At 36.8% G+C, this 21,087-nt stretch overlaps 1 protein-coding gene across 20 annotated transcripts in view; it reads right to left on the minus strand.

The window, feature by feature from the left end:
- KIAA0825 (KIAA0825 ortholog) overlaps positions 1-21,087 on the minus strand; it is a 404,341-nt gene that overhangs the window by 266,031 nt on the left and 117,223 nt on the right. For 10 of the 20 annotated variants that reach the window (XM_081498685.1, XM_081498686.1, XM_081498687.1 and 7 more), the window contains 5 exons: positions 20,207-20,301; positions 17,270-17,497; positions 8,703-8,968; positions 7,132-7,282; positions 2,009-2,199 (listed from right to left, as the gene is read on the minus strand). In XM_081498685.1, coding sequence (XP_081354811.1) covers positions 2,009-2,199; positions 7,132-7,282; positions 8,703-8,968; positions 17,270-17,497; positions 20,207-20,301 — 931 coding nt within the window. Of the gene's footprint in view, positions 1-1,184; positions 1,442-2,008; positions 2,200-4,105; positions 4,240-5,254; positions 5,330-7,131; positions 7,283-8,702; positions 8,969-17,265; positions 17,498-20,206; positions 20,302-21,087 lie in introns of those variants that run through there. The other 10 variants (XR_014056217.1, XR_014056221.1, XR_014056215.1 and 7 more) reach the window with 10 other exon arrangements.

Raw genomic sequence — 21,087 nt, forward strand, 5'->3', positions numbered from 1 at the left:
ACTGAAGCTGAATCTCTGATACTTTGGCCACCTGATATGAAAAGCTGAATCACTGGAAAAAAACCCTGATGCTGGGAAAGATTGAAGGCAGCAGAAGGGGACGACAGAGGATGAGATGGCTGGATGGCATCACCAACTCAAAGGATATGAGCTTGAGCAAGCTCCAGGAGATGGTGATGGACAGGGAAGCCTGGCGTGCTGCAGTCCATGGGGTTGCAAAGAGTTGGACATGACTGAGTGACTGAACAATATATATATATAGCATGGTTTTTGTTATATGACAGTTGGAAGCTAGAATTCTAATAGCATCCAGAATCACCCTTAGGAAAGTTTAATTGTAGTTTGCATCCACTCACTCTAATTGCTAATTAAAGAATTGCAAATCCAAGATATATATTTATATATATGCACACAGACACAAACAAACACATGCCAAGTGAAATCTGATTTCTACAAAATGGATATTTTAGAATTAATCATTCAAATAAAAGTATATAATTTACTTATAAAAACTAGGAAAGATAACTCTAGACTTGCATGACATTTTTATATACCCAGAAAATAGAAGCCAAAAGTCTCTATAGTACAGTTAATGAATTAAATATACTACCTATTTCATGAGCTAATAGTAAATCTGATTTCATAAGTATCTCATAATGACTTGCCACCTCACAGTCAAAAGTGATGTAAGCTACATAAGGAAAAGAATGAAGGTATCCTTTGCTCTCAAAAGGAATTTTCCATCTCTTCTTTAGAATTCAATGTGTTTTTTTTTTCAAATGCTTGGTCAGTAATCTGAAACAGCTTGTTCAAAAATACCATATTTATGAAACACTGTAGCAAGACCTAAATGCCCTCACATGCAGCATGTTGATCAGAAAATAATTCCTACTGAAAAAAATAATAAAGCCTCTGATATCTTTAGGCTCTTCCTAACATATCTGAAAAAAAATTTTTTATACCTATAAGGCAGGCCTCAATTACATTAGCCAGAATGTTTATAAAAACAAAAGCCTTCACTTTCTATAGACCATTGCTGGCATGTACACACATTTTTGTAATACTCATTGCCTAAACAACCCATAGAATTGGCCTGTTCGGCTCAGTTCAGTTCAGTCGGTCGGCTGTGTCCGACTCTTTGTGACCCCATGGACTGCAGCACACCAGGCCTCCCTGTCCATTACCAACTCCCGGAGCTGGCTCAAACTCCTGTCCATTGAGTCGGTGATGCCATCCAACCATCTCATCCTCTGTCGTCCCCTTCTCCTCCTGCCTTCCAGTGAGTCCGTTCTTCGCATCAGGTGGCCAAAGTATTAGAGTTTCAGCTTCAGCATCAGTCCTTCCAATGAATATTCAGGACTGATCTCCTTTAGAAATGATTTCCTTTAGGACTGGCCCTTAATTCAGTCTTTAAGACTTCATGACTGCTGCTCCTCATTTTCTGTGATTTCACATTTTGTTGAATTATTTTTTAGCAATACATAATAAAAAGAAAAGGAAAAGAGGAAAGAAGTAATTAGAATATATTAAGAGAAAAATGATTAGACAAAAGAGTTTCCTTAATGAAGATGAACTACAATATTTAAAGGCATTAAAAAAAAAAAACCTGAAAGTAAAATCCCCTGGTTGCCTGGAATCTCAAAGTCAAATTACTTCATCATAGCACTGCAGCTTTCCTCTCCATTTCAGGATGTTAACTTTCTCTCTTTATCTTATTTATTAACCTTTGGATATCTATGTCCTAGATTGAAACACAACTTGACTCACTTTTTAGAAAAAAGTGGGTTTTACATACAATTTTAAGGAGAAAAAAAGAACAAAGCTATTTTGATTCAAGTTCCACATTTGCACTTAAGTATCTCAGGAGAATTGAATATGATTTCCTTTCAGATGTTAGAAACATGTTAAATATACAAGGAGTTACATCACGAGATTCAGAAGTACATTCTGCTTTATACAACTGACAAACATTTTTTTGAAAAGTAATGGTTTTCACGACTTCAGTTACCTTATCTGTGGGGTTCTGTTATAACTGGGATGGGCCCGGGCATATCTGGAGGCCAGGAGACCCAAAGACTTCTCCAGAACTTCTGCTAGTATCTCCTGGGCTAACTTAGGGGGCAGGATGGTCCAGAGGTCGTGATGAAGCGCCCAGAAGAAATAATGCCACATCTGGAGCGAGAAGGAGCATCTTTCCCCCTGGCAAAACCACCACACATTAAACATGGGAATCGCATCTTACCAAATGTCAGTTTGCTTCCTATGAACTTAATTAGTTCAGGCTGAAAGGAAATAGCTGGAGAGTTTGACACACTAGATGACCAAGAAAGATTTTTGACAAGATGTAAAACATTCTTATTGACAAAGGAACAGATGTTTTGTTTCAGTTACAAGACCAGATATTCTAGTGCAAATCCAGACCACAAGCATTTAACCTAAGGTAGCCTTGATTTACCTACTCCTGGTCCGGAGTTTAAAATTTACTTTAAAATGATCATCTTTGTAGCTGCTAAATAAAGTCTTTTGCATAGTCTAAGATAGTGGGCTGATTCTTCTAAAATTAAAGAGAAATCATTTAAATTAAGTATGTATATTCTTCAGGGCTTATTAACATAATTGAGAGCATCTTAAAAATGGTTTAGATTTCACATCACAGTGAAATGACAGGAGCAAAAATAAACTTGCATACTGCGTACTTATCAACATGCATGAAAACAAAGTGGGGGTCACCGAAGATGATTATGTTAGGCTATTTCATCCGTGGAGTTTCAACAACAGTACTAGAAACACATCCTAAAATCGTCTGATTTTACAAGATGTTATCATCATTTCTTAGTATTTTTACAGTACTTTATACTTCCAAAGGGCCAGGTTCTCATTCCTTTCCACCTCTCGATAGACCTCTTTTCTGTGTCAAATTGTCCCTGACCACAGAATGAGATCCAACAGCAGCCAAAGCCAAGGAGAAACAGGCAGAAATGAGAAGATCACCCCAAGTGAATTACAACCGTTAATTAGTGAACAAGCTCTCAGGGAGGTGTGCTAAGAGTTTCCTCCTTTTCTTCAGGCCAGATTAAAAGATTACTTGAAATAGATTATTTGAAGTTTGAAGAATGTGTTCTTCCAAAACTATCCGATTACATTACTATATCAAAAGTTAAATGAGAAAAACTTCTCATTTTATCTCTTAAGTAATCCTCTTTGACTTAAAATTTCTATTTCGCACATTACTTATATTTTTTAAACAAACATCATTTTAAACAATTCCAATGTTCCCCTTAGTTCTCTTAGTTCTCAGAAAACTAAGATCATGGCATCTGGTCCCATCACTTCATGGAAAATAAATGGGGAAACAGTGGAAACAGTGACAGCCTTGATTTTTGGGGCTCCAAAATCACTGCAGATGGTGATTGCAGCCATGAAATTAAAAGACGCTTGCTTCTTGGAAGAAAAGTTATGACCAACCTAGACAGCATATTAAAAAGCATATTGAAAAGATGGACCAACAAAGGTCCATCTAGTCAAGGCTATGGTTTTTCCAGTAGTCATGTATGGATGTGAGGGTTGGACTATAAAGAAAGCTGAGCGCTAAAGAATTGATGCTTTTGAACTGTGGTGTTGGAGAAGACTCTTGAGAGTCCCTTGGACTGCAAAGAGATCCAACCAGTCCATCCTAAAGGAAATCAGTCCTGAATATTCACTGAAAGGACTGATGCTGAAGCTGAAACTCCAATACTTTGGCCATCTGATGCAAAGAGCTGACTCATTTGAAAAGACCCTGATGCTGGGAAAATTGAAGCCAGGAGGAGAAGGGGACGACAGAGGATGAGATGGCTGGATGGCGTCACCAACTCAATGGACATGAGTTTGAGTAAACTCTGGGAGTTGGTGATGGACAGGGAGGCCTAGCGTGCTGCAGTCCATGGGGTCGTAAAGAGTCAGACACAACTGAGCAACTGAACTGAACTGATGTTCTCCTATACCTAAATTTGACAGTTTCTTATGTATATATTCCTTACATATTATTCTCCTGGTAATTTCTTTGATTACTAAAGTCTTTTGAAGTCACTGTAATAATAATAATCTATAGTTATTATCTATTGACCTTCAAATGGAGTTTATAAATGAGTAGAATTGTTCTTGTTGGGTGGGAAACTTGGATGTCAAAATGTCAGAGTCAAGTTCAAACTGGTGGGGACTTTGACCACTTCTGATTTTCTGACTAGAGGTACTTCAAAACTGTTTAAAAAAAAATTAACACAGTTGCAAAATCAGTTTCTTATATTTTCTTTGTTGTGTGTTCTGTGATAAACAATACTTTACAAAATTTCCTCAGGTAAGAAAGGAATTTTAATGCTTTATTTTCTTTATTACTTCCTGTGTTGTATGTTAAGCAACGCAAAACCAACCCAGCCAATATCATGGCTGGTCTCAATGATTTACATGTTCTCCATGGTGGTGGGTGGGTGCCCATATTAACATGAATAATATGGTCAACATGATTTTTCATATTTTTCAAAATATAAAAACTAGTCTTCTTAATAACTACCTTTGAGCAATAAATGAGAAAATAAAAATAACTTTAGGCACACCTATTTCTTCCCCTAAAAGTTAAAGATACTTATTTTTAAGACTTTTAAAAATATAAACTTCATGTTCACTTAAAAACATTCCAAACTGGTCATCTGTCTCGCAGTTTTCTTCAAAATGTGTATAGCTTCAATGTATGCAAGGGCTTTCATTAAATTAAATGTGATTCATTTATTTTTCTGACCTGTTTCCCTATTTGTTGTCATTTCAAAAGTATTCTGCTAGTAAACATCTGTTATTTTTGTAGACCCGCTATAATACAAACAGATGTGAACTTTTATTTAGATTATATATCAGGAAACAAGCAGCTGGGCTTTATTATATAAGCCACTCAATATTATCTTTGAACAGACAATTCTTTATTCTCTGACTATTAGAAAACACAAGTTGCTAAAATTGAGCAGATGTCAAGTATGCTAAAAGCTTGATTTTAAACACATAGTTTGAACACCCACTGTGCCATCTGACCAGCACCTCCTCAGACAGATACTGAACTCTTTGGCTCTCTCAACCTGACAATTCAGAAAATGGAAATGATGTATCTAGGGCTCACTTGTTATCACAATACATGAGCAAATATTGCTCCATATCTTATAAATTCTCTCACTATTTCTTTACTACACTCTGCACATGGAGATAGGATCCCCGGAGATCTCTATCTTACCCTCCACCTCCAGTCGGGCAGATGTCATCGCCTCGCCCCTTCAAACATTCCTACCAGTCCTGTTTCACAAATCAGCTGGAATAATGGGGAGAGGAAGAGAGAGGGGTGTAGTAAACAGGATAAAACCATGCCGGGTACTCCAATTATCAAAACAGCTTAAAATCTATGTTGTTTTTAGAAGGTTCTTATTTTTGGTAAACAGAAAAGCATATCACTTTATTTTTTATCTGAGCATAAATAACCACCACTAACTCTGCAATTAAATTGTAACTACTGATCATGTAAGTATATGGAAGCTACAGTACCATGTAATCACAGGCTAGCTATCTCGTTATTTCTGTCTTGGAAGCTAAAGCCTTGTCATAAGATCTAAGAGTTGCATGTTATGTGGTAATTTGTTGGGTTTTTTTTTTTTTTCTTTTAAATACTTGATAACTTCAATAACAGGTTCTCAATGCATCTACTTATTATTTATACTGTACCACTCTTCCAGCTCCCAATTTGCATGAAAGGAAACATAATATCCCTCTGTTGGACGGATAGTGAGAGGATACCTGTTCTTCAATGGAAACATCATATAAAATTGCTCATCAGTGCACTGACACGTTGAAATAGTTTGAAACATGAGATGGATTCATTTTCAACCTCTCTGTTTACTTCAAGGCAAATAAGGCAGCTGGGACGCGGCCAGGAGAGGGGAGACCAATACTTTTATTCTTATCTCAGGCTACCAGCTGCACCATACTACTTTCTCGTTTTCATTCTGCTCACGGCTGTTTGAAGCACATCAGGTTTGGAAAACCCTATACAGATGCTTTTGCAGAAAGAAAAGGTATCTGGGAAGGGCCTCTAAAGGAGAGATGAAATGGTCTTAGAAAAAGTGGAAAGCCCTTTTAAAAAGCTTCTAAGCTGCTCCTCTCTGTTGTGACAACATTTATTATGATAATAACCCAGGCATAAATGGAGCCACGGTGTCAGCAAGGTGACAGGAGTGAGTTCACTGAATAAAACTCCACTCTGGTTTCCTCAATACTCTACAGTTAGCAGGATAATCAAGAAACAAAACCACAAGCTTCAATCTGGAGTAAGGCATACATTGGAAAGACTACGGCAGGTGGGCTTGACTGATGACATTTTGAAAATGTTGATTATCTCGATTAAGATATTATAAATGTTTCACCCTGCTCTGAAATCCACTTCAAGGGATTTCAAATATTGTGGTTTATGTGTAATCAATGGGATTCAGACGAAGGGAAACTAATGAAGCCTGATGATGAATAATTTTAATTGATCCAGGTTTTGGTGGCACTAGGAATCATTAGGCTTTAATTCAGTAGAAATTTGGGATTTCAAAACATGGGTTAAGTGAAAATAGGTAAGCTATAAATGATCAGATGGGTCTTAAAGCACACTCATAAGAACGCACAGTAAGAAGGGAAAATAAGTATAAAAAGAATAAAGCTATTTAATAAAAAAATCTTTATCAAACACAGATGGAAATATATAACAAGAAAAAAGTGCAAGGATACCTATTACTGGTCTCTTTGAAAACAATACAAGGTTGTAGTATTATATTGTGGCATTGTTTTCTCCTTGAGTTTTACTTGTATCCCATTACATTCCAACTTATTACATAGCACGGAAACACTGCAGCTCAAATTAAGTTATTTTTACTTTTAAGCAGAAGGAGTGTTCTAATTATTTCAGGTTTTTAAGAACAGTGTTTTTCCAAGTATAAATTCAATATTTAAAAAATATTATCCTAACAGCCTTCGTGTGTTAGTAATGCCAAGCTCATGTTTCTAATTAGCCAGAAAGCAGGTAGGCAGTAAAACATATTTGTGTAAAAAGGAGGGATAGTAAACTTAACTTCACACCTCATAAAAAGCTTTGTAGTCATCCCAATGGTGGCTCTCAGCGTCCTGTAAAATGCTTGTAGCACAAACTCTGACGCAGTAGTCCGTAACCTGAAACTGCAGACTATTGATGAATTCCTGGTATCGTTGGATAGGCACCAGGAATATGGGTCTGTTCAGAGGGAATGATCAAAGAGACAGAGATTTAAGGCCTGTGCAGTAGGAGGTAACAATCTCCAGTACTACAAATGGTTTTGATTATTAGATATCAATCATTCATTTCCTCCTGATGCTGAAGTCTGCATCCACATTCACTTTCCAGAAAGAAAAAAATAAAAAAGCTGGTCTTTGTTTTGCGAGTCCTTTGAAAACGTACATCTGCTGTTCCACAAATATGCGCTTCAACTTGAGACAAACTGCATTGTCAATACATCATTCAAAAATCAAAGTATTCTTTGTAAGCCTATTATTAGAGATCAGTGCATTATTTAGGCATTAGGTTATCGTTATTACAGAGAACAACATGCATTTGTCAGAACCAACTTTTATAAAGCTATCACACGTCCCACAAACAGTCTTTTTATTTTAAAAATTATAATTTTGTAGCTGTCAATTATCTCATAAACTGTTTTACAATATTCTACAGAAATAAAGGGATTGCTGGCACATTTTGTTTATAAATTCGAGTATGAATCACAACATCTGACTACTTAAGGGAATTAAAGAAATATCATAGTTATACCCTATATCAAGCCAAATTTATTTTTATCTCTAGCTACTTTTAGTACACTCACTTATGCTTCCTCTCATTACTACAAAGGGACTGCAAAGGCTGAATAAGGAATACAGACTAGATTCTTGGGCTCACACTGGAGTGTCCAGTCTACATGTTCCCTTTGCAAAGGACCATGCCGTCTTCTAGAGAGTACAAGAGAAGCCATATAGACCATGTGATTATACATCTGGTCATTTCTGTTCTCTAGCCAGAAAACACTTGGTCTTTTTGGACCACTAATGCATGAGAATTGAGACTGTCAATGCTTCCTTTTCACACATGAAGGATAGCGTCTATGAAATGGGCATTCTGAGATATGTTTACGTTGGTCACAAGAATAGACAGCAATGCATCTCTTCTCTAGGCCAGCTCCTCGTGTCTAGTTGGTCTAGGAACTAAAGAGAAGGGCATTTTCTACAACTATTGTTTTGTGTGACAGGGAGAAGTTTATTTTTCCTTTTCAGTGTAATCGGTACAATGGGCCTTGTGGAATGGAAAGGCTTTGTATGGTCACGTCTTAATAGTATGCTGAAAATAGTTCCTCCAGACTAGAGTCTGGAAAATGCAAAGGTCATCCCAGTGGGCCTTCAAAGTTCAGAGGGAATGCCTACCTTTCTTACTCTCTGTATATCTGATTTAACACAACCCATGCTCCACCTTTTTGACATTTCCTAGTCAAGACAAGTGAAAATAATTCACCATGCTAATTATTATTTTCTCCTTCTCAAATACTAGTATCAAGATTCTACTTCCATGATACCCAAAGATTACATGATACTGCAAGAACGGCCATCAACTTGGTGTAAATGACACTCACTTCTTAGCATTTTCTTTCATCACATGATCATATTGCATAAAATGCTGGAAGACATACACAGCGGTGGAGAGCAGCGTGTGTAGGTTTTTCAGGGGTGCTTTGGAGGGAAACTCCTTGCTTCTCTCTTGCAGTCTGGCCAGGACAGCTGTTGCCACTTTACAACAGGCCTCCACAAAGTTTGCTCTAATTTCCTGAAAAGAATCATCTCTGCATGCCAGAGCCAGTGGAAGCATTATGTCAAGTTTTTCCATGATGTCAGAACAAAACTAGGGAGAAATAAATGTAGCACTGAGTTATTTGTATTCTGACAGTGCCATGTAATTTATGTACAGGGAGACTAAATTCCAAAATAATGAATTTGGCATCAAACATAAATATAATGACACAACTTTATAATAATCGATGTCTCAGTGGTAGAAAGTTAAATGTTTTATGTCAAATAAAGAAATACAAAAATGATATTTCTCTACATATAAACTTCAAACCTTATCCTTGCCAGAGAGACATTATGAAAAACTCATGAAATAGCTTTCCATGACAATACTTCTATTTGTAGTTAATTGAACTCAGAAAATATGTATCCGGGGGCGGGGCTAAGATGGCGGAGGAATAGGACGGGGAGACCACTCTCTCCTCCACATATTTATCGAAAGAACATCTGAATGCTGAGCAAACTTCACAAAACGACTTCTGAACGCTGGCAGAGGACATCAGGCATCCAGAAAAACAGCCCATTATCTTCGAAAGGAGGGAACCTCTATCTCCCACCCTCCTCCTTCTCTTCTCAACCCAATTCTGTGAATCTCTGAGGGTGTTCTGGGTACCGGAGAACACTTTGGAAACAGAATACTGCCCAGATCTCTCTCTCCCCTCTCGATTCCTCCCTTTCTACTCATGCTCACCTCTGTTACCTTCCTCCCCCCCTCTATGTATCTCTGTGAACCACTCTGAGGGTTCCAGACTGTGGAGAGCACAGAGGGGAGTGCTTACTGGCTAGATTGCTCTCTCCACGTTTGAATCCCCCTCTTCCCCTCCTGGTCACCTCAACCACCACCCCCTTCACCTCTCCATGTAACTCAGTGAACCTCTCTGGGTATCCCTCACTGTGGAGAATCTTTTCACCATTAACCTAAAAGTTTTATTATCGATGCTGTATGGATGGAGAAGTCTTGAGGCTACTGCAAGAATAAGACTGAAAGCCAGGGGAAACATTAATTAATAAGAGATCATCCAAAAGCCTCCACATATACACTGAAACCAAGCTCCACCCAAGAGCCAATAAGTTCCAGAGCAAGACATACCACACAAATTCTCCAGCAACGCAGGAACATAGCCCTGAGCATCAATATACAGGCTGCCCAGAGGCACACCAAATCCATAGACATCTCAAAACTCAATACTGGACACTCCATTGCACTCTAGAGAGAAGAAATCCAGCTCCACTCACTAGAACACCAACACAAGCTCCACCAACCAGGAAACCTTGACAAGCCACCCGTCCAACCCCACCCACAGTGAGGAACCTCCACAATAAAGAGGAACTTCAAACTACCAGAATACAGAAAGGCCACGCCCAACACAGCAATCTAAACAAGATTAAGGCAGAGAAATACTCAGCAAGTAAAGGAAAATGATAAATGCCCACCAAACCCAACAAAAGAGGAGGAGATAGGGAATCTATCTGAAAAAGAATTTAGAATAATGATAATAAAAATGATCCAAAATCTTGAAAACAAAATGGAGTTACAGATAAAAAGCCTGGAGACAAGGATTGAGAAGATCCAAGAAATGTTTATCAAGGACCTAGAAGAAATAAAAAAGGAGTCAATATATAATGAATAATGAAATAAAGGAGATAAAAGACACTCTGGAGGGAACCAAGAGTAGAATAACGGAGGCAGAAGATAGGATAAGTGAGGTAGAAGATAGAATGATGGAAATAAACGAAGCAGAGAGGAAAAAAGAAAAAAGAATCAAAAGAAATGAGGAAAACCTCAGGGACCTCTGGGACAATATGAAATGCCCCAACATTCGAATCATAGGAGTCCCAGAAGAAGAAGATAAAAGGAAAGGCCATGAAAAAATACTCGAGGAGATAATAGTTGAAAATTTCCCTAAAATGGGGAATGAAATAGTCACAGAAGTCCAAGAAACCCAGAGAGTCCCAAACAGGATAAACCCAAGGCGAAACACCCCAAGACATATATTAATCAAATTAACAAAGATCAAACACAAAGAACAAATATTAAAAGCAGCAAGGGAAAAACAACAAATAATACACAAGGGGATCCCCATAAGGATAACAGCTGATCTTTCTTTTTTTTTTTTCCAATATTTGCAAATTCCTTTTTTTTTTTTTTTTTAATTTTTATTTTTTTATTTTAGTTGGGGGCTAACTACTTTACAATATTGTAATAGTTTCTGCCATACATTGCCATGAATCAGCCATGGGTTTACATGTGTTCCCCTTCCTGGACCCCCCACCCACCTCCCTCCCCATCCCATCCCTCTGGGTCATTCCATTGCCCCGGCCCTGAGCCCTTGTCTCATGCATCGAACAAGGAATGGTGTTCTGTTTCACATATGATAATATACATGTTCCAATGCTATTCTCCCAGAACGTCCCACCCTCACCTTCTCCCTCAGAGTCCATAAAATTGTTCTATGCGTCTGTGTCTCTTATTCTGTCTCGCATATAGGGTTATCGTTACCATCTTTCAAATTCCATATATATGCATTAGTATACTGGATTGGTGTTTTTCTTTCTGGCTTACTTCACTCTGTATTATGGGCTCAAGTTTCATCCATCTCAGTAGAACCGATTCAAATGTATTTTTTTTAATGGCTGAGTAATATTCCATTGTGTATATGTACCACAGCTTCCTTATCCATTCGTCTGCTGATGGACATCTAGGTTGTTTCCATGTCCTGGCTATTGTAAACAGTGCTGTGATGAACATTGGGGTACATGCGTCTCTTTCAGTTCTGGTTTCCTCGGTGTGTATGCCCAGCAGTGGGATTGCTGGGTCATATGGCAGTTCTATTTCCAGTTCTCCATAGTGGCTGTACTAGTTTACATTCCCACCAACAGTGTAAGAGGGTTCCCTTTTCTCCACACCCTCTCCAGCATTTATTGCTTGTAGACTTTTGGATAGCAGCCATTCTGACTGGTGTGAAATGATACCTCATTGTGGTTTTCATTTGCAATAGAAACTCTTCAGGCTAGAAGGGAATGGCAGGACATACTTAAAGTAATGAAAGAGAATAATCTACAACCCAGATTACTGTACCCAGCAAGGATCTCATTCAGATACGAAGGAGAATTCAAAAGCTTTACAGACAAGCAAAAGCTGAGGGAATTCAGCACCACCAAACCAGCTCTCCAACAAATGCTAAAGGATCTTCTCTAAACAGGAAACCCAGACAGGATGTTTAAACACAAACTCAAAACAACAAAGTAAATGGCAACGGGACCATACTTATCAATAATTACCTTAAATGTAAATGGGTTGAATGCCCCAACCAAAAGACAAAGACTGGCTAAATGGATACAAAAACAAGACCTCTATATATGCTGTCTACAAGAGACCCACCTCAAAACTAGGGACACATACAGACTGAAAGTGAAGGGATGGAAACACATATTTCATGCAAACGAAGACCAAAAGAAAGCAGGAGACACAATAATCATTTCAGATAAAATAGACATTAAAATAAAGGCTGTGAAAAGAGACAAAGAAGGACACTATATAATGATCAAAGGATCAATCCAAGAAGAAGATATAACAATTATAAATATATATGCATCCAACACAGGAGCACCACAATATATGAGGCAAATACTAACAAGTATGAAAGGGGAAATTAACAATAACGCTATAATAGTGGGAGACTTTAATACTCCACTCACACATATGGATAGATCAACTAAACAGAAAATTAACAAGGAAACACAAACTTTAAATGATACAATAGACAAATTAGATTTAATTGATATTTACACGACTTTCCACCCCAAAACAATCAATTTCACCTTTTTCTCAAGTGCACATGGAACTTTCTCCAGGATAGATCACATCCTGGGCCATAAATCTAGCCTTGATAAATTCAAAAAAATTGAAATCATCCCAGTCATCTTCTCTGATCACAATGCAGTAAGATTAGACCTCAATTACGGAAAAAAAACTATTAAAAATTCCAACATATGGAGGCTAAACAACACGCTTCTGAATAACCAACAAATCACAGAAGAAATCAAAAAAGAAATCAAAATATGCATAGAAACAAATGAAAATGAAAACACAACAACCCAAAACCTATGGGACACTGTAAAAGCAATGCTAAGGGGAAGGTTCATAGCAATACAGGTGTACCTCAAGAAACAAGAAAAAAATCAAATAAATCAACTAACTCTACACCTAAAGCAACTAGAGAAGGAAGAAATGAAGAACCCCAGGGTTAGTAGAAGGAAAGAAATCTTAAAAATTAGGGCAGAAATAAATGCAAAACAAACAAAAGAGACCATAGCAAAAATCAACAAAACTAAAAGCTGGTTTTTCGAGAAGATAAACAAAATTGACAAGCCATTAGCCAGACTCATCAAGAAACAAAGGGAGAAGAATCAGGTCAACAAAATTAGAAATGAAAATGGAGAGATCACAACAGACTCCACAGAAATACAAAGGATCATAAGAGACTACTACCAATAGCTATATGCCAATAAAATGGACAACTTGGAAAAAATGGACAAATTCTTAGAAAAGTATAACTTTCCAAAACTGAACCAAGAAGAAATAGAAGATCTTAACAAACCCATCACAAGCACGGAAATCGAAACTGTAATCAGAAATCTTCCAGCAAACAAAAGCCCAGGACCAGACGGCTTCACAGCGGAATTCTACCAAAAATTTAGAGAAGAGCTAACAGCTATCCTACTTAAACTCTTCCAGAAAATTGCAGAAGATGGTAAACTTCCAAACTTTCCATGAGGCCACCATCACCCTAATTCCAAAACCAGACAAAGATGCCACAAAAAAAAGAAAACTACAGGCCAATATCACTGATGAACATAGATGCAAAAATCCTTAATAAAATTCTAGCAAACAGAATCCAACATCATATTAAAAAGATCATACATCATGACCAAGTGGGCTTTATCCCAGGAATGCAAGGTTTCTTTAAAATCCACAAATCAATCAATGTAATACACCACATTAACAAATTGAAAGATAAAAACCATATGATTATCTCAATAGATGCAGAAAAAACCTTTGACAAAATTCAACATCCATTTATGATAAAAATCTTCCAGAAAGCAGGAATAGAAGGAACATACCTCAACATAATAAAAGCTATATATGACAAACCCACAGCAAACATTATCCTCAATGGTGAAAAATTGAAAGCATTTCCCCTAAAGTCAGGAACAAGGCAAGGATGCCCACTTTCACCACTACTATTCAACATAGTTTTGGAAGTTTTGGCCACAGCAATCAGAGCTGAAAAAGAAATAAAAGGAATTCAGATAGGAAAAGAAGAAGTAAAACTCTCACTGTTTGCAGATGACATGATCCTCTACATAGAAAACCCTAAAGATTCTACCAGAAAATTACTAAAGCTAATCAATGGATATAGTAAAGTTGCAGGATATGAAATTAACACACAGAAATACCTTGCGTTCCTATACTCCAATAATGAGAAAACAGAAAGAGAAATTAAGGAAATAATACCATTCACCATTGCAACAAAAAGAATAAAATACTTAGGAATATATCTACCTAAAGAAACAAAAGACTTATATATAGAAAACTATAAAACACTGATGAAAGAAATCAAAGAGGACACAAACAGATGGAGAAATATACCGTGTTCATGGATTGGAAGAATTAATATAGTGAAAATGAGTATACTACCCAAAGCAATCTACAGATTCAATGCAATCCTCATCAAGCTACCAACGGTATTTTTCACAGAACTAGAGCAAATCATTTCACAATTTGTATGGAAATATAAGAAACCTCGAATAACCAAAGCAATCTTGAGAAAGAAAAATGGAACTGGAGGAATCAACCTGCCTGACTTCAGGCTCTACTACAAAGCCACAGTCATCAAGACAGTATGGTACTGGCACAAAGATAGAAATATAGATCAATGGAACAAAATGGAAAGCCCAGAGATAAATCCACACACCTATGGACACCTTATCTTCGACAAAGGAGGCAAGAATATACAATGGAGAAAAGACAATCTCTTTAACAAGTGGTGCTGGGAAAACTGGTCAACCACTTGTAAAAGAATGAGACTAGAACACTTTCTAACACCATACACAAAAATAAACTCAAAATGGATTAAAGATCTAAACGTAAGACCAGAAACTATAAAACTCCTAGAGGAAAACATAGGCAAAACACTCTCCGACATAAATCACAGCAGGATCCTCCATGACCCACCTCCCAGAATATTGGAAATAAAAGCAAAAATAAACAAATGGGACCTAATTAAAATTAAAAGCTTTTGCACAACAAAGGAAACTATAAGCAAGGTGAAAAGACAGCCTTCAGAATGGGAGAAAATAATAGCAAATGAAGCAACAGACAAACAATTAATCTCAAAAATATACAATCAACTCCTGCAGCTCAATTCCAGAAAAATACACGACCCAATCAAGAAATGGGCCAAAGAACTAAACAGACATTTCTCCAAAGAAGACATACAGATGGCTAACAAACACATGAAAAGATGCTCAACATCACTCATTATTAGAGAAATGCAAATCAAAACCACAATGAGGTACCATTTCATGCCAGTCAGAATGGCTGCTATCCAAAAGTCTACAAGCAATAAATGCTGGAGAGGGTGTGGAGAAAAGGGAACCCTCTTACACTGTTGTTGGGAATGCAAACTAGTACGGCCACTATGGAGAACAGTGTAGAGATTCCTTAAAAAACTGGGAATAGAACTGCCATATGACCCAGTAATCCCACTGCTGGGCATACACACCAAGGAAACCAGAATTGAAAGAGACACGTGTACCCCAATGTTCATCGCAGCACTGTTTACAATAGCCAGGACATGGAAGCAACCTAGATGTCCATCAGCAGATGAATGGATAAGGAAGCTGTGGTACATATACACAATGGAATATTACTCAGCCATTAAAAAAAATACATTTGAATTGGTTCTGTTGAGATGGATGAAACTGGAGCCCATTATACAGAGTGAAGTAAGCCAGAAAGAAAAACACCAATCCAGTATACTAATGCATATATATGGAATTTGAAAGATGGTAACGATAACCCTATATGCGAGACAGAATAAGAGACACAGATGCATAGAACAGTCTTATGAACTCTGAGGGAGAAGGTGAGGGTGGGCCGTTCTGGGAGAATAGCATTGAAACATGTATATTATCATATGTGAAACAGAACACCATTCCAGGTTCAATGCATGAGACAAATGCTCAGGGCTGGGGCAATGGGATGACCCAGAGGGATGGGATGGGGAGGGAAGTAGGAGGGGGGTTCAAGATGGGGAACACATGTAAACCCATGGCTGATTCATGTCAACGTATGGCAAAAACCACTACAATATTGTAAAGTAATTATACACCAACTAAAATAAATAAATTTATTTAAAAAAAAAAGAAAATATGTATTCATGATTACATTATTTTTGACTTACTCCTGGGTTGTTGTTTTTTTTTTGCTAAACTGTCATAAAAGTTTTTTTTTAATTAATCACCACATATAAATGAAGCTGTACCAGTTTAACTTAAATAATCTAAGAGCATCAGAAACAATCTCATGTACCATTTTCTTATTGATAGAGTCAGCAACTTTTAGGAGTGATGCGCTTAGCGTTTCACTAGTTATTATGAATTTACTCCTTCTTAATGGCAAAGGAGGTGTGATGGATGGGCGGATGAAAAGGCTCACTTGTCTCTTCTCCAGAGAGGCCAACAATGTTTCCAGGGAATGTTCTAGAGCTTCAGGTGACAGTGGGGGATTAAGGTCACTTTTGAAAACTCTCTTTCAAAAACATTTCAGTGGTGGGTTGCTGACCCCACTGTAGACTTAATATTGAGTAACTACATTTCTCCATTTCCATAATGACTGCCTATTCTCTCAGTATGTTCTGTGACTCTCAAAACACAGATGTAAGACTGATGCTAATGGAATGTTTACTAAGGTGTGAGTCAAGATTTAAAGGTTGCCCAAACTGATAAAAGACAACAACTCCTTCAACCTCCTAAATTTCTCCTGGGGGGCGGTCATTCAAAGGTATCACCCAAACAGGCAGTTTCCCAGGTCCCCAGGAAGTCACAGAGGCCCTCTCTTTAGTTGCTTCAGATTCATGGAGCAAAAAGTTGGCAGCAGGTTTAAGTCCTTTTTGTTAGCACAGTGGTCCATGGATACTGAAAAAACATGGTACTGGGTACCCTTTTCTCTTGGAAAAGGGTTTCCCAAGAGATCCCATCATTTTTCTGTTGGTTCCCTTTGCAATGGTTTACATGAAGAAGAAAATCTCATACGCCAATCTAATTTGAAAGGATTTCATTTAACACTTGCCTTTGCAATCTTCTTTGGTTGGTCTGCTTCAGGAACCACACAGCTATCTTGCCAAACTTGCTGGACATTTACAAGGTTCAAAGCATAGCTCAGAGTTGAAGACCTTTCATTCTGTTCCTGTTGGAGAATTTTTGCAGAAAAATCTTCAGTGGCTGTTGTTATACAATGTGCCACGGGAAGCGATAATTTTTTAAATGCACTTCTCCAGCCAAAATCTAATAAAGTAGCCTGAAATACAAATTTATATGCAGTTATATTAATCTTAACAACAAGTGTTTCTAGTGTTATAGATATAAAAGCATTACTTTCATTCAGCATGTTGAATATAGGTATTCTTTGATAAACTGTAAAAGCCATTCTTATAACCTAAAAATATTACCCAGTGAATAAAGCAATATCCAAAACATGTGCATTCTTTATACACAGTAATATACTGACATTTCAATTTAATTCATCAGTGGATTTAATCAAAAACTTTTTTTTCAAAATTTAATGTCTTAAATATAGTTCAATAAAACCATCTTTATGAGAGCTGAAAGTTCCACTTACTATTTATCACGTAAAGCAACCTTTAAATTCAATATATTTAATAAAGTCTAAATTAGATTTTTAGTCTTTTTTATAGTTTATTGTTAACAAGTATTGTGACATAAGACAGCATTTAATATTCAATCTTTTATTTCTTTTTCATTGTTAGACATCCAGACAAGCCAAAAAAGTAGCAATAAGAAATAAATTTCTTGGAAAAAATATACCACTGCATGTTTCTAGATTTTTATTGCTGTAGAGTTTTATTTTGTTTCTCCACCCACAAAGTGGTAAGCATCACTACTTTTGTTCCAGAAAATGAGGAATTAAAATAATTTGCATTGCTCTATTATGTGGGGAGTGGGAAAGGCTGGCATGGAGGCTGGTGTTATTTTTGTTTTTCTTTTGGTCTTTGGCTCATGTGGCAATATATTTACAAATGGATACTTCCCTCAAGCCCTCTAAGATTCTCTAATGTGTAAATACATTATGGATAGTAGGCTGAATCTATGCTCAGTACTAAACTTTTCCTTCTTTAGTATGATCTTGCTAACAGCAATAATTTACCTACCCCCAACTTCAGAAGACTCTAGGCTTGGTATTTCTAACTGAATTACTTATTTTTCTGGATCTCAAGTTTTTTGTTGGAAAAATAAAAGAGCTGAATTGAGTGATTTCTATAGTTCCTTGCAGTCTAAAATTACTGAGATTATTAGCGTAATTTTCTTGTATACAAAATTCTCACTAAGCATTAATCTAATTCTTTTTGTATATGCAGAACAAATAAAGGTGATTTATCTTCTAGAGCTAAAATTCTATGATTCCATAATTCCCTAGTCAGAAAAAGTGGCTCTCTTTCTCATTAAGCCTGTAATTAAGATGTAACTCTCATATCCTTTCTAAAGTTTATTTGGACCTTTAGCACCATAGGGCCTGCTTAAAGACATACCGCTCATCTTTTTATTACATAAAATGAATCAATCATTGAATCTACTCAGCTCATATAGTTTCTTTTCTCCTAAGTGAAACTTTGCAAGTGCTATGCGTGTAGTTCTGTGCCATATAGGTATTTTCTTGAGACACGTTTATAATAGAAATATGAAAAGAAACCTACCTTCATAAAAATTAACAACAACAATAAAACTCTGCTTTTTTGTCCCCCCACCAGGGAATGTCTATTCATTAAAAGCATTCATTCATGCACTCAAGGAAATATGTTATGGGGAAAATTGCCATTAATTGCCATGGTCACAGTGACTTTGTGGGTGGTGTGTGTGCCATAATGATTACCTTTGTCCACAGTCATTTATATGTGAATATAATACCTTTGAAGGTATCTTTTCAAAATATGGAAAAGCAAAAACATTAATAGCTGCTCTTAAAAAGAAAACTGAAGACATTTACTACTCAAATCTCCTCTGAGAAGTCTATCTATTTACATAAGACATCATTGGCTTACTTCTACTCTTCCCATCTGATGTTTGGAATCACAGACATTCCAGTTAGAATGCAGAACATTTACTAGTTGATCCAAGAAAGAAGAGGAAATAATATGGTTTTCTGTTCTGTGTGCAAAGGAGCTCCCCATCCAATCCCTTTCTTCTATTACCTAATGCTAATTTCTTAATATCCCTGGTAAGGGATCTAGATCCCACATGATGCAACTGAAAGTTTGCACATCACCACTAGAAGATTCTGCATGCTGCCACTAAAGATCCCACAATGTCACAATGAGTGAAAGTGGCCGACCTGCCCTGTGGACCTGAAACCAGAGAGAGGACTGTATGTGGGGAGAAGCATGGAGGAGAAGGAGTCACAGCTACTCTTGGAGATGTTCCCCAACACAGAGTGAGGGGAAGAAATCCCCTGATTTCTCTCCAATATCTACCCTCCAGTCTTCCCTCAGTCCTTTTCATTGGTCAAACCTTCCCAGGTCCAGAAAGCAAGAACACCCGGAGGATGTTTTTCTCTAAAATACAGAAGAGATAGAGAAAGAGTGGCAATGGATCTGAGAAAAGACAGGGACCTGCTGGGCACACTAAAATAAGAGGCCAGTTCAAACTGTCTCTCCTTGTTCCTTTCCTTTTTATTTACCACTTTGTCACTTTTCAACAATTGTCCATGGTCCAAATTCTCGAGGTGTAGTCCCTGAGTTGGGATGAGAACAAAGATCTCTTCATCGCCAGCTCCCGACTGCTTCCATGGAACACATTGTGCAACAGAGCAGTGTTCCCACTAAATTCAATTTTCATCTAAATTTGCAAGCCAGTTTTCAACTAGGAGTTACTATTTTTTTTTTAGTGGCAAAGGGTAAAAATCAAGATGTTCTGATTCATAACGGAGTCACAGGAAAATGAGGCTGTTACTACATATGAATAAAAAACCACCACTCATTTTTTCTTCACTTACTTCTGTTACTGGTAGTAGTTGCTCTGAAGGAATACTGGTCTCATTTGTTCTAGGTTTCTCTATTACAACTTCTCTATTAGATGTCTTCAAAATTCCTACGCAACAGAAAAGGAAACAAACACACAAACATACATTAAGAAAAACAAACCATTGTGATCAGTAGGTTAAAGTTACTAATTATTTAGAAAAGTTCTATCCACAGTACAGACACACACACACACACACACACACACACACACACACACACACATCAAGATATAAAGAACATAGTCCAAAAGATGTAGGGTGATATCTCCATTATGATAATGACAGAATCAAAATACAGAGTCTTTTTCTATATATACAACTGGATGGAATTTATATGCTATTTATATTCATATTTGATGTACATGTATGTATGCAAAAATCATATCCTTTTATAATTAATTCATTTTCATGTTAATAATGTAGGATAAATTGAGTACAAACTAAATATTAATTTCCTTGTTCATTTAAAACATTAAATTCCAAAGTACTGCTTTAAAAGCTGGTGGTCTTCCTTAACACATTAATATTTCTTATTTTGAAACAAGAGAACAAAAGCATGTGGATAAACACCAGAATATCAAGAAAAGTTATACTCTTAATGAATTTATCAATAATTCATTGGAAAAACACAAACACTGAGACAGAGAAGAAATGGTCTCTAGCTTCTAAAACGGAAGCTAAAAAAATGTAAACACTCTGTCAACTTTCATTTTTTAGAATTAAAAAATTCTTTCCATGGGAAAAAAATATACCAAAATGTAATGAATAAATATGCTAAAAAGAAGTATTTCCACTTTCTATTACGGTTCTAATAACTATAGTTTAATTTGATATGAATGACTTAGCAATTACCT

The sequence above is a fragment of the Giraffa tippelskirchi genome, chromosome 6, assembly GCF_054371585.1.
Source record: "Giraffa tippelskirchi isolate mGirTip1 chromosome 6, T2T-mGirTip1v1.2.pri, whole genome shotgun sequence".
NCBI lineage: Eukaryota > Metazoa > Chordata > Mammalia > Artiodactyla > Giraffidae > Giraffa > Giraffa tippelskirchi.